The sequence below is a fragment of the Elgaria multicarinata genome, chromosome 1 (assembly GCF_023053635.1).
Source record: "Elgaria multicarinata webbii isolate HBS135686 ecotype San Diego chromosome 1, rElgMul1.1.pri, whole genome shotgun sequence".
NCBI classification, from domain to species: domain Eukaryota; kingdom Metazoa; phylum Chordata; class Lepidosauria; order Squamata; family Anguidae; genus Elgaria; species Elgaria multicarinata.
Genome location: NC_086171.1, coordinates 108,617,337 through 108,631,693, shown reverse-complemented (window position 1 = coordinate 108,631,693; position 14,357 = coordinate 108,617,337). Strand labels below are relative to the sequence as shown.

General features: G+C 40.1%; 1 protein-coding gene across 2 annotated transcripts in view; it reads right to left on the bottom strand.

Annotated features, from left to right (window-relative positions):
- Positions 1–6,471: 6,471 nt before the first annotated feature.
- Positions 6,472–14,357, bottom strand: part of ODR4 (odr-4 GPCR localization factor homolog) — a 29,552-nt gene continuing 21,666 nt past the window's right edge. For both annotated transcript variants that reach the window (XM_063134871.1, XM_063134881.1), the window contains 2 exons: positions 9,492–9,584; positions 6,472–6,873 (listed from right to left, as the gene is read on the bottom strand). In XM_063134871.1, the coding sequence (XP_062990941.1) occupies positions 6,806–6,873; positions 9,492–9,584 (161 nt within the window). In that variant the 3' untranslated portion in view covers positions 6,472–6,805. The remainder of the gene's footprint in view (positions 6,874–9,491; positions 9,585–14,357) is intronic.

Below are 14,357 nucleotides of genomic sequence, written 5' to 3'. Positions count from 1 at the left end.
CGATATCGAATACCTCAGCATTTCCTGCCCCTCCTCAGTACATAATGCAATTGGATCTCACCTGGTCCCCAGTTCATTTAGCAAATGCTGTATGTCCATACGCAGACAATACATATATTTAACTGGCAAAGCTATATATCTAGAAGTAAGCCCTATTGAGTTCAATAGAACTTACTCCCAGGGAAATGTGTATAGGGTTGCATCCTGCAGTATGTAATCAGCTGCTTCTATGCATAACTGTTCATAAACCAAGGGCTTTACTAGAAAATTATAGAGACTAATTTTCTAACTAAGAGGTATGTGGATGAATGCAAGCACACACACACACACACACAGAGGGCCCATTCTGTTGGGCTCCTCTTCACCTTTCATTTCCCCTTTTATTTTCATATCAACAAATAATCATTTGGCTGAGGTCCGGTGACATGAAAGTTGCACAAGGCCTAAGCCTGCAGAGCTGTTGGGGCACTAGAACCATCAGCAAAGTGGTGAGTTGTCAGGAAAACTTAGAACAAGGTTGGAAACCATACAGCCTTCCAGATGTTGCTGGGCTACAACTCATCACTCACCATTGGCAGGTGGGAATTGCAGCCCAACAACATTTGGAGGACCACATGTTCCCTGTCCATGAAGTAGAATGACTGATTATATGAGCAGTCGAGTTGCCTTGTGAACATTGTATATTCAGGGCAGCTCTAGAACCTGGTGTAGACGAATTGTGGATCAGGACTTGGGATATGGGCACTTGCTGCCTGGCTCTGGTTTCCTTGGTTAACTACCATTGTCCTAAGTACCCCCTTCTTGTGAATGAATATTAACATAACATAAAGGGTAGTTCCAACACACATTTCCAGACATTCATGTAATATACCTAGGATCTACACTACTGCTTCAAAATGGTGTATAACAATAGTGATAACCGTTGGGTCCCAGGACACACTCCATATACAGTTTTCAAAGTGTCATATCCTGTCTGGTGTAAATCTGGCCTAATTCATGGTTTTCATGAGCATTGATTTTAGGATTGGAGAACTATTGTATTCTATTATGTAAACATTCAGCACATCGGCTGTAAGAAATAATGGGATTTTGGAGTAGACTGTTATTCCAATTTTGCAGGTCAAGACCTGAAAGTGGGAAGATAAATTGACTACTTCAGATGGTGCTATGAGTGCCAATGAACGAGGGATGGCAAAAACACTCTTCAAATTTAGGGCACAATTAGCATATTATTATGCATAATAGCTCAATAGATCTTAAGCACATTTAACTGGATTGCATCCATTGGATGCTATATAGAGGAAAGATTTAAAAAATTTTAAAAAACCACCAAGACTGGATTGTGCTAAACATAACATGGAGCTAAAAGACCTCTCCAGCTGAGCTTTTTCAAATGTAATGGTTTTTTAGCCTAAAATAATTGAAAAAAACTACACCTGAAATGATCCTTTATCTATGTTTATTAAACCAACAAAAATGTTATCCACTTTTCTCAAAACAACTTACAGTTGAATCAGCTGAAAATAAGTGAATTAATTAAAAGCAATTATCTAAAAATACATGACAATATTCCAATTAGGGAACACTTGTCACTTGAAAGGCATTATATTCAGCCAGCACTGTTTGGAAATGATATACTAACAGCTAATCAGATAAATCACATTTACAAGCCATATAGAAACTATAGAACACATGTTTAGTCACTGTGAGTCTTTAATGGTTGCAAAATCATAGAAGTTGGGCTAATGCTAGAAAAGATATAAAGAACATTTTCAGATGTATTAAGACGCGTTTATTAAATACTATTGTGTAAAGTTGCATGCTATATTAAAACTTGGTGTTTGCTAAATATTCAAATGATTAAAACTTTCTATTTTGTGGTGATGTAATTAATAAAGGATACTTTTAAAAGCACCCTTTCAAGGATCCAGATGTCTTCTTAAATGAATATACTAGGACCATTTAGAATTTAGTTATTTAAAAAAACATCAAGGAAACACTGGGGCAGTATCCAGTGGAACAGTACTGCTAAACAAATTTGCATTGCATTAGTGTAAACAGTCCCTAGCTCAACACCAACAGATGGGTTTCCCCATTTTCAGTAGAGGTTGTTTATGCTAGCATAGGGGTCGGCAACTTTGGCAGGTTTGGTGGCCGTTTTCCACTCCCCAGGGCCACACTTCTGTTGTTGGCAGTGTCGCGGCAACCAAAAAATTGGTGGTTTTCCACCGCGTTTTGGGAGCAAACCACAATTGAATATGAAAAGGGACAAATTGTGGGGGCCACACTAGAGACCAGAGGATACTAGCGCAACGTAATCTACATTAGTGGCAGTACCACGTTGGATACTGCCTTGTTGTTGTTTTTCATGCACCTAAAAGTAGTTTTGATCAACCAAAACATTGTTATGGCCTCACTAATGTGGGAGGTGGGGGCTGCTAGAGATGCAACAGTGCGGGTGTGGCTAGCGGGCACAGCCCCGCTCTCCCCCCGATGCTTAACTGTGTGAGGGGGAATGCCCAAATATGTTTCTTGCCAAGACTCTAGATGTTTTAGACTTCAACTCCCATTAGCCTTTGCCAGCAATGGCCAGGGATTCTGGAAGATGTAGTCCAATATGTCTGGAGTGTGAATACTCATGTTTTGTATTTAAAATCTCAAAATTCTGCAAATACAAATGGAATTCTGCAGCCTATAAAAATTATCCAAGTTAGGGAAATGTGCATATATTTCCGTAACATCCCTCTTTTGTTAATCATGCTGTAGTTCTATGCATTGCCCTGAAGGCTCATCCACTAAGAAGTTGAAATCTTCTGTCCGTTTTATGTTGACTTTTGGTCAGTGGAGTCTGGGGCTGTAAATCCACTCTTGGTTTCGATCAGAACTCTGAAGGAGCTATCCAGATATCCCCAAATGGATCCAGTACCTTGGATAACACCTTTAGACTATAAATCCTACCATCCCCACCTAGGGGAAAACTAGCATAGACCAACCTGTTGTGGTTCTGCAGTGTTTCAGACAGGATGTCTTCTCCAGACATACCTGGAGATGCCTGGAATTAAAGCTGGGATCTTTTACAAGCAAGGCATGTGCTCTACCACTAAGCTACAGCCATTCCCTATGTTTAGCAACTTCATACACCTAGAAATTAAGTCCTAAGCAGATCTTGAATCAGTGAACTGAGAAATGACATGTTTGAATTTAACACAATTTGGGCCAGAAAGAGAAATAGCAGAGACTAGACACACCCAGCTAGAGAAGCTTCCTTGCACCACTGGGCAAGAAAGAATAATCTGCTCTTCTAATAAAGGCTTTAATCTCAGGTTTCCTTGCTGGTCTGAGCAAAGAGAGACCTGCTGTTGTGAGGTACAGACTTCCCCTCACCTTTTCCCTCTTTAATGTTGTCCTACCCTTGATTGCAAAGGACCCCTTGAGAAACACAGACCCTTTGATGAGTCTGGGGCAAATGGCATCCAGTCCCAGTAACTTGTTTTTAATTTGATCAATCAAATTAATTAGTTTCCAATTTTCCATTATTTCTATTGAACTTCCAGAAAGGTAATCAGTATTAAGAGGCACTGTGTGTACTAAAATAAAACCAAGAAGTTCTATAGTAAAGTAACCCACATTCTGCTCCAAGAAAACTACATTCTACAACCTGTATGCATCATGCCATTGGTGGGCAGTTTATGGACCTCCAAGTGCTTTGATCTACATCTCCCAGTGGCTCTAGGCAGTACAGCCAATGGTGAGATATTATCTTCAGAATGTTTGGGCCTACAAGTTGGGACCTACGACTGCATTATACGAACGAACATGTTATTTTTAAAATAATAATAAAATTTATGTATTTATTTATTTGGCCTGCTGATTACTGGACATCCTGTTCAATCTGGATTTTGAGATTTCACCAGGCATTGCACATACACTTTCAAGAATACCTTTACAACCGTAATTGCTAGAAATGTACTTTCATTGTAATCATCACAGTTCTCTGAATTCAATTCTTTTTCTGTGCTTCTGCAGAATTGTGGCAAGTGCACAGATCTGTAATTAACCATTAGAATCATTACAAGTGAGAGTGGCCAACACATTACCCCACCCCCCAATTCCAACCTCAAGACTTGCCACAACCCACCTTGGCTCCAACCAGAATGTGACTGTCCTGTTTCCACGTTCTGTCTTTGCTCCACTCTGGCCCCATTCAGAAGACACCTTAAACCATGGCTTTAGCCACAGTGGTTAAGCCAGAAAGCCAGGCTCTGTTGAGAAGACACCTTAAACTACAGTTTTAACCATGTTGAATAAAGCAAAAAGCCGTATTCACCGTGGTTAAAGCCATGGTTTAAGGTGTCTTCTGAACACTGCCTGGCTTTCTGGCTTAACCACCATGGTTAAAGATATAGTTTACGGTGTCTTCTGAATGGGCCCAAAGTCACAAGGACGCACCCCTACCTCATTCCATGTTGGCTCTGCTTCATCACACTACCAGGTGAGGGTACAGTAAAAAAAATTAATTCCAAAGTTTGGTAACCCTAACCATCCCCAAACAGGAATTAACTTGCAGCATAACAAGGACTTTAGCTCCGATGTCTACAAATAAGGGACAGCACATCGTTTCAAACTCACTGAATGAGTTTAATAGGGAGGAAACGTGCTTCAACTAAGTTGGCAGTTATACTGGCAAGCAAGATGGGGAAACCCCGTAACTACTGCCAACCGCAACCCTTTCCCAATTCCATTCCACCCAGCTATTGAAATGTGTAGCAAGCCCACACGGATGGGGCAGGCAGAGTCCTGCTCTTGACACCACCTCACCCATCATCTCCATGGGGCATGGCCATGTCTGCAGGGCCGGGTTCCCTCAAGACACTGTGACAGGTGTCTTATTCACCTTACCCGCAGCAAAAGAGAAAAGAAGGCCTAGCTGTTTCTTCTCAGTTGTTCATAAGGGGGAGGAGGTAAGGGGAGAGAAACCAAACCTCACTTGAACTTGTTATATTGAACCACCAGGTGTTTCACCCAAGGCGATCCTAGCTTTTCAATGTCCATTTCCAAGTCTAAAAAGGAGATGTGGCACTTTATCAAAACTATGTAGGTCCGTCCCATACTGTAGGCATTCCAAGTTGGGGGGAAAGGAGATAATTAACTCTCTGAGAACAGGTGGAGAAAAAAAAATCAAATCTAGTTCTAAGTACTACAAGTGAAGGCTAGCAGATTGTATTCAGGAGGTGAGGGTAGCTATAAAAGGCACACTGCCCTCAAGAGGGCACTCCCCTGATGAATAAGCCTTTGATAGCTTCAACCACTACATTCCTGGACTCTCCCCATGTTTGTTTAAATGCTAACTTTCTAAAATAGCATACAAGGCATTATTACTTCTAAGGCTTCTTGCCAACGCACACACCCCACCCAGATAACAGTCATCATATAAACGCAAAATCTGTAAAAGATGATCTCTTATATATGGATTTTGTTGTTGCATATTGGAGGGCCAGGTATCATGCAACAACAGCTTCTACAATAATAATAATAATTCTTACCCGCCTCTCCGATTGGATCGTGGCAGGGAACAACAGCAAGCATAAAATACTAATTAAAAACATAGTATACTCTGTTAAAAACATCCTAAAAGCATCCTAAAATTCTGCTGGATAGGCCTGCCGGAAGAGATCAGTCTTGATAGCTTTCTTGAGTGCTAAAAGATAGTCAAGCTGCTTCAAGCCAGGATACCAAATGAAAACTGAAGTTCGCATTTGCAAAACGTAGCCACATGGATCACCGAGCGGTAACACAACACCCTGATATCATTTTGCCCTTCAGTATTTCAGGAGGAATTCAGAATGACAACACCTTTCAGTAGCGAGAGTGTGAAGAGGCCAGATGTTTTAACTGTGAATTTCAGCTTGGCAATGTACTTTACATACACATATTACATACCATGAGGGGGTTGTGTTTGGAGGTGGAGGGGTATACTTGGAGTATGTTGCTTTTTCTTAGTCTGCTAACATTATATCTGGTACAGGATTGAGCTAATTGATGATGTCTGGAATCCCAACACACTGCAAAATTTACAACATACTGCTCAGAAAACATAAAATGCTGGATGAACAAGGACTTATCAAACCAATTAAGGTCATACTGTCACTACACAAACTTATAATTGACTTTATACTAATTGACATGATTTCTGGTACAGAATACTGGGAATTGTAAATGGTGGAGGTGCTGAGTATTCTGTTACTGGTGCTTAGCCCTGCCTAACAGATCTGGAGTTTCCACTGTTCCCTGGAAAGGGGAAATAAACCATGTTAAAATCTATAATGTAAACATATCGTACAAACCCCAAGAATGTTTGCAAGAATTGCGGTGTGTGTGTAGTAGTAGTTATGCCTGATAAGAAAACAAACGATAGGAAAACTCATTTCACTTAATCTCACACAATTTCAACATCTCTTGAAAAAACACACACACGTAACAACTTTAACAATGGTCCTTTATTTAGTAAGAAGGAAAGATAAGTAGACGTTTGACAATTCTTCCTGGAAAAGTAATGTTATATTACACTTATTTTCCTGCCAGTTGATTGTGTTGGGTTTCCCCCCCTCTCGCTTTTAAAAACCATACCACCTACACTATTTGCATGCAGAAACAAGACAGCTGAAGCTATCATTAGTTAGAACAGCTAATTTGTATCGTTAGGTGACACGCTAGGTTGTTAACGCATTCACTTCTAGAAGCGTGCACCTTCTGAGTACATCTGTGGTGGCAGGAGGTTTCAGGCTGGTTCTTAAATACTGGAAGGCTAATCACTGAAGTAGTTAAAGGAGAAGGCTGCCGCCGATATTGCAACAGCCACAGCTATCACCGCTCCTAAAAAGTGACAAAGGAAACACAAATTCAGTACGCAAACAGGATCACCTGGTTACTAGGACAGAAAGGAACAGGAATGAGATGAACACAAAGACATACAGTAAGAGTCCCTGAAATAAAGTACGTGCTTCACCAACAAGACCCAGAATGTATGAAGATAACAAGGGCTTTAGATAGTTATTCATTTTATTCAATATGCATATTTTCTCCATTTCTTCAGGAACAACCTCTATTTACACTCACTTTGCTTGTGTGTGTATTGGACACAATAAGTAACTGACTGTATGCACAGGGCCTAATTTGATACACCTGTTAAATTCATGATCCCCTAAATGCATGAGCCTTATGCAGCAAGGCCGGTAGGAATGTCCTGCACTCTTAGGCTGAATACACAGAGAAACAGGCTGTACAGAGATATTTTGTATTGGACCTGGAAATATAGGGTAGAAATAGAAGTCCTACTTAGAACAGACCCACTGAAATGAATGGGACTAGTCATGACTAACAAGTCTCATTCATTTCAATGGATCTATTCTATGGAGAACTTATGTTTGATTTTACCCATAGAGGGAGGCTCACCAATTTTTTCATAGCTTCCTGGATAGGTCTAGCTCATTCTGAGAGACGCTGAGCAATTGGTCAAAATCTCTGGTAAATATGTTCTAGATTCTGGCACATTGAACAATACCACAAAATGCAGAAGCAAGACTCTTAGAGCAGACTTATAAACATTATAAAGATATTGATACACATATGCATCAGTACACATTATGTGCAGAGGAGGTCTAGGGGCAGGGGAAGTGCAATTCTGCTGCCCCACGGTTCTTCTGCCCGGCCCTCAAAGCATCTCTCTCCCTATTTCCCTAGCTTCTGGCTCTATCCCACATTTCTGAGAGACAAACTTAAAGAAAATATTTACATGGATAGCTCATTCTATCCTACCAAGCTCAAAACAGTAAGTAACTGTATTTCAGACATCATAGATTATCAAACATAACCACAAAAGACTCATAATCAAAGACTCAGACAGCAGATATGAAGATGGCCAGCAAATGATGAAGACTTGGAAAGACCGAACTTTACAGATTTACAATTCAACCAGAGCTTTCGTCATTTGTCTTCTTTCTTCCTTCTCTGCTCTCTGTTAGATGCCCATTTAAACTCCAATCTTTAGTAGCTTCTCTTAACTGTAGCACCACAAATCGTAATTTGCACTGCTGCAGATAAAAAGCACTCCTACCTTAGTAAGCGGAGCACACCTTAGAAGTGTTTGAGAGATTAACAAAACAGGTGAAGCACTAGGCAGCTGCAGGAGAGCCCAGGCCAACCAATGGATCCTGGAGAAGGGCCTATTGCTACACCAGAACTGAGGCAATGTTGTTGTCCCATGGCCAGTCCAAGGAGATCATCTGTGCCCTTGTTCTGGGAACTTTTAGGCATCATCCTATGAGTCACAATGCTTATGCAGCAGCTCACAGGATTAAGCCATTGAACTGTGAACCCAGGAGGCGACAGCAGTCAATCTCTACCTTCTTTTTGTGACTGAACTACTAACACAAAACAGATTACTGAAGACAGCAGTCTACAGAATACTGTAAAAATGCGACAGTGTTCAGAGGTGTACCACAGCTAATATTACGCAACAATAGGGGGACTAGCTCAGCAGGAACAGTCCGCTTTTTAGGAAGTTTACACTGCAATCCTATACATGTGCATTCTGAAGGAAGTCCCGTGGTTTTAGTGAGGCTTTCTCCAAGGTAAGGAGGTATAAGATTGAAGCCTGGATCAATTGCTCTTCCTTTTGAAACAAAGCAATAATTGTGTGTCAACTTGAAACAAATGTTCAAGCTGACACGCCAACCTGCAAATCCTGCCACTAATATGTTTGTAACAAGTTGTAACAGTTTTACCACAGTAAATGCCAAGCACATTATCAAAACAAATTATAGTTTATTTCTGTATTGCATTTATATCCCACCTTTTTCCCTCCAAGGAACCCAAGACTGCATACAGTCTTCTCCATACTCCTCCTCTCCATTTTATTCTCACAACAAGCCTGTGAGGTTGGTTGGGCTGAGAATCTGTGACTGGCCCAAAGTCACCCAGTGAACTTCCACAGCTGAGTGGGGACTAGAACCCGGATCTCCCGACTCCCAGTCCAACACTCTAACCACTACACCACACTGGCTAGATCTATTCCAGAGGATCTCGTTGTATATCTACAAGTCAGGGTTTCGATTTTCCCAACTCTTGATACTTTACTACAAATGCTATATCAAAACTGGCCTTCCTAATTTGAGAGGTTAACCAAATGTGCCACAGAGAGGATGCTCTTTAGGGAAGCTAGAAAAACCCCCACTGACTGCTAATTTCCCCTTACACATCTGTGGTCGTCCACTACTTCATGACTTTTCTCAATCATTGTTCTGGAAAATTAATGAATTTTATTTATTTATCCATCCATCCTCTAAACCTCAAATTCACCTTTCTCTACCTAGCTTTAATACAGCTATTATTTATTCACAGAGGCAGCAGGAAAAGTGTTATGTGGATGATCATACCCAGAAAAGAGAACGTTAGTTCCAAAAGTGAAAAAGCAATTGCTGGAACTTATATACCTATGTTTTGGTGAAGCTTTAACAGAACCATTTCTTTTGTCAGCCGTTTTTGAGGCATTTCACCTTGGAGCTCCTTCGGTGGGTTTATTTCAACTGCGTGAAGAAAAATGATACCAGAGTGAGGAAGTAAATGTGTGTTTACCTAATCTAATTCTCTCACTGTTTTTCCCTCCTTGCTGTCTAGTGCACATCATTGGCAAAATTATTTTAAAAAAAAACAGTTTTGGAAGCTAAAAAAAAGCAAGTGAACATATGCAAAACCTATTTGTATAATTTAGCTTGAGTACAGCTTGCACACAGCCCTGGGCTTCATTTACGCATCACAGTCATTGAAGAGGGGCTTCAAAGCAAGCAACTAAAACACAGAAGAAAGAGTATACCATTAATCATTGAAGGCTTGGGGCTCCCAGAAATTGAATAATTTCAACATTAGTGGATAATATAGTGAATACAGAATAAGAATTTGGAGGAAGGAAGGGGAATTACTAGGAACCCATTTACATGCAATCTGACATGCACAATTACTCCCAATTCAGTCCATGTAAAAGCTTGCACCAACGGTATTTAGCGTACCACACAAGTATTATTGTTGTTGTTGTTAATATTTATTACATTTCTATACCACCCATAGCCAAAGCTCTCTGGGCAGTTTACAAAACATTAAAATAATTAAAAACAATATACAAAATTTAAAACCACAAAAACATACAACATTATAAAAACAGTTATAAATAACTTCATAAACAACTATAAAAACAGATCCAGGGTATTGCGAAAAGCCTGGGAAAAGAGAAAAGTTTTAACCTGGCACCGAAAAGATAGCAATGTTTGCGCCAGGCGGTCCTCGTTGTAGCTTTTTGGTCCCTTGGGAGCTACATTGCTGGCGTAATATGCTAAATGCTGTCAGATGGATCATGTGGGTGAAAGCTTTTTCATAGCTCTGGAAGGTGGCAGTAGCCGGATCAACTGGGGTGCATGTAAAATGGGTCTAAGACATACAACAGGTTTGCATGAAATGCTTGCTTAGGAAACAGCAACAGATCAATTAACTGCCAGCATAGGCAACAAACCTTCCTATCAAGCAGGTTCCATCCACATTCATCAACCAACTGAATCAAGGCAGTGCTTGCTGACCGCCTGGCCCTCCAGTGGTTGCATACATATGGTAATTATACTCCAAATCACCACCCGTTCTGGGAGCAGGTACATCAACATCATCGATTTATTGTATAAGCCAAAGGCCATGACAAAACAAAACAATCTCATCAAAAAATATAAATAACTAAATAAATAATTGTATACAATGCAGCGTGGACCCTAGGCCCCAGGTGCGTCAAATTTGGAGCAGGTACAAATGAGTTCTGGATCAAATCAGCGAAGAGTCATTGAAAGCACGTCAACTCTTCCAACAATATTCCAACGTGTGGCTTCTTTCAGCCGCCTCAAGCAAAACAAAAGTAGTACAAAGCAGATGGGCATTTCATTTTAGCAACCTTTGAAATTGGATGACCGCACAGAAATGGAACGACTATGAGTCATTCACTAAAGCCACATTTTCCAGAAAATCCAAGTTCAAATTACAGTAAAAGCATTCTTCAGAAGTCCTGCATTCTCATCTGGCCACGACGTGCACTAAAGTCTACGGTCAGGCACTATTGATCCTGTACTTTAGTCCAAAACTCTGTCACTGAAAAACCTAATAATGCAATTCAATTTACTCCTCAGTTTGCCATTTGTACTCAGAAACTGGCCAGAACTGGGGGAAATTTTCAGTCATAGAAGAGCAATGGCAAAATAACATCCCTTGATCACTGTAAGCTCTCTTGGGTTTCTAAGGACCAATACAAATGCAATCTTTTAAGGTAAATGTTGAGGTGCTGCCCTTGTGGCAACATTCTCCTTCAGTTTTTACATGGGAAAAGGCCTTATAAATGTACCCCTTTATAGATAAGGGTATCCCATACAACCAACAGCTCTGGAAGCAGATATTTGTGAAATCTTGGTTGATCAAAGAGGCAAATGGTATCCAAAATAAATGTGGACAGTTATAAAAAAGAACCTGAGTCATTCAAAGTACATAAGTGTGTGGGTCCTTAGAAGGCATTCGAGGGAGCTTCCCAGTGGTTAATGTTACTATTATATTTCTCCCCTACTTTTATTTTTTATTTATTTATTACATTTTTATACCGCCCAATAGCTGAAGCTCTCTGGGCGGTTCACAAAAATTAAAACCATAATAAAACAACCAACAGGTTAAAAACACAAATACAAAATACAGTATAAAAAGCACAACCAGGATAAAACCACACAGCAGAAATTGATATGGGATTAAAATACAGAATTAAAACAGCAAAGTTTAAATTTAGGTGTTAAAATACTGAGAAAATAAAAAGGTCTTCAGCTGGCGATGAAAAGAATACAGTGTAGGCGCCAGGCGGACCTCTCTGGGGAACTCGTTTCACAGCCGGGGTGCCACAGCGGAGAAAGGAAGAAACCTGATATTACATTATGATTAAGCATTAATCATAATGCTTAATGATATTACATAATGATATTATATAATGATTAAGCATTCTTAATATGATTAAGCATTCTTTCTTGGTCCCGGTTAAATTTGGGGCACAGAATTCTAAATTCTTCTAAGTAAATAGAGTTCTTAAATACAGAACAAACACTGTGATTATAGATTTGGTACATTTGTAATGTCAGGTTTCTTACCTTCTCTCCTGCTCTTGCATCCCTAGCAATCTTCCCCTTTATGGTTACGGCCTCTTGCAAGGTATGTAAACTATACCGCTCCTCTAGAAGAATGTAAAGCGGCCATCCCCGACGCAATGCCCACAAGATGTGTTGGGACTAAAATCCCATCATCCCTACCCAGGAGACCATTCACTATGGTGCCTGGGGATTATGGAGATTATAGCTGAACACATCTGGAGGACATGAAGTTAAGGAATGCTGATGATGTAAAGAATTATTATGACGTTGACATTCTCCCTAATGAAAACCATAGAGAGAGAGAACACAGTAGGAGCTAATAGCTATTTTCCCAATAAATTATGTTTTCAGCACTCATTCAAAGTTAATTTGCAATATACTTGGAGTTGGAGTGCTACACTCTCCATCTGAAAATGAAAAGCCAAATAAACGATCAGCAATTCAAAACACGAGCTGCATAATTTCTGCATTCTTCCTAACAACCCAATTCTATGGATAATGGCATTAGCAAGTAAGTATAGAGAGGTCAAGAACTGCAGCACTGTTGTAGCATCTCAATTAACAGCATTGCTGGTACTACAATGTACAGTTTTCTGCTGCCATGTCAGTAGTACTACCATGGTGGCATGTACTCCAGTTACGTAAAGAACAGCTTATTGGGGTGTAGGATGAAGATGTGGATGAAGAAAAGATGTGGATGAAGAAAAGATGTGGAAGGAACAGTTCAAGAAAACACTACATGTCTGATTTACGCAATGCCTTTTAGGTTGCAATCCTACAGACACCTGTGAATTCAATGGGATTTTTGAGTATAGGATTGCATGTAAACGTCAAGTTGACAGACACATTTGAGTTGCGAGAATCCCTGCCCCACCAATCTGTTACAGTTTTAGAAAGCCCAGTTTCTCAATCCTCTGCCCAGCATTACAAAATGGACCAGTTCTGCTTGTCTTGGATGCCAACACAGGCTCTGTAGGGGTCAGGGTGCCCATCTCTTGGGTTCATTACATCTTCAACTAGATAACAAAGAATAAGTGCAAGGGAAGAGATTACCCTCACTGAAATCTTATTTGTGTTTATCTACTCACTGGATTTAACCCCTTGATGCTAGAAGCTGGGATTTAGCAAAGCCAATTGCTAATGCAAATCTTCCTTGTACATGCTGAATAATAGAAGTCTCTAGTCACAGAAGTCTAAGAGATGCATACCAAATTATCATTTGCATTGATTGTGCAAATTATACATCAAACAAGCCAATTTATAGATAATTTTATTCAGCCAAGCAAAAGTTTGGAGTTGGGTCTGCTAAGAGATGCAAGCTAAAACTGAGAAGAAACTTGTGTCACTGTTACACAAGTATAGGGACTGCACGGGAGAGAATCATAGGCGGACAACCAATGTTACATAACTCATCTTAGCCGTTGTGTTGCCTCCCTCCTTTCCTCTGATCTGTTTGCTTTCAAGATAAGCCATAGCCGCAAGGGAAGGAGTCTATTTTCCCAAGTGCATTCCTTGCAGCTTTTAGACACATAGAATTGCTTTAAGTTTATGGTTCCTTTTACTTAAGGCGAAACCAGACATGACATATGAGACCATGCTTTTCTTTTGCTTAAAGCAGCCCTTATTTAGATTGCAATGTAAGAGTTAGTAAGTAGCAAACTTGCTTCCAAGTCGTAGCCTTCTGACGACTGAGTGCAAAGAAATTGGGATGTTTAAGAAGCATACCCTGCATTTAAAAGTATTTAAATATATTAGAACAGTAGCATTTAAAAAGCTTGGGTTGGTGTGTCTTTTGCATTGCCCCATGACAGCCTCACACTTCAACATACCTTTAGGCCCCACTACCACATTTCTGGCTACTGCAAAATCTGGCTTGGGATAAGCACAAAGAGCCTAAACCAAACCTTCAATCTATTCAAATATCAGTTGATATGACTCTAAATCCTTTCTTGGTTTACAATATAATATTTATGTGAAAATTGGGCATATGACGCACAAACATAGCATCCTAAACGTCTTGCCTTGTGTATCTGAAGCCCTAGAAATCCTGTACAACTAGATGTGCTTGAAACCATCTTGAAACCAATCCAGGTTCAAGCTGGAGATAACAACCATTCTGTGAACCAGCGTTAAGATGTGCTTGTGCTT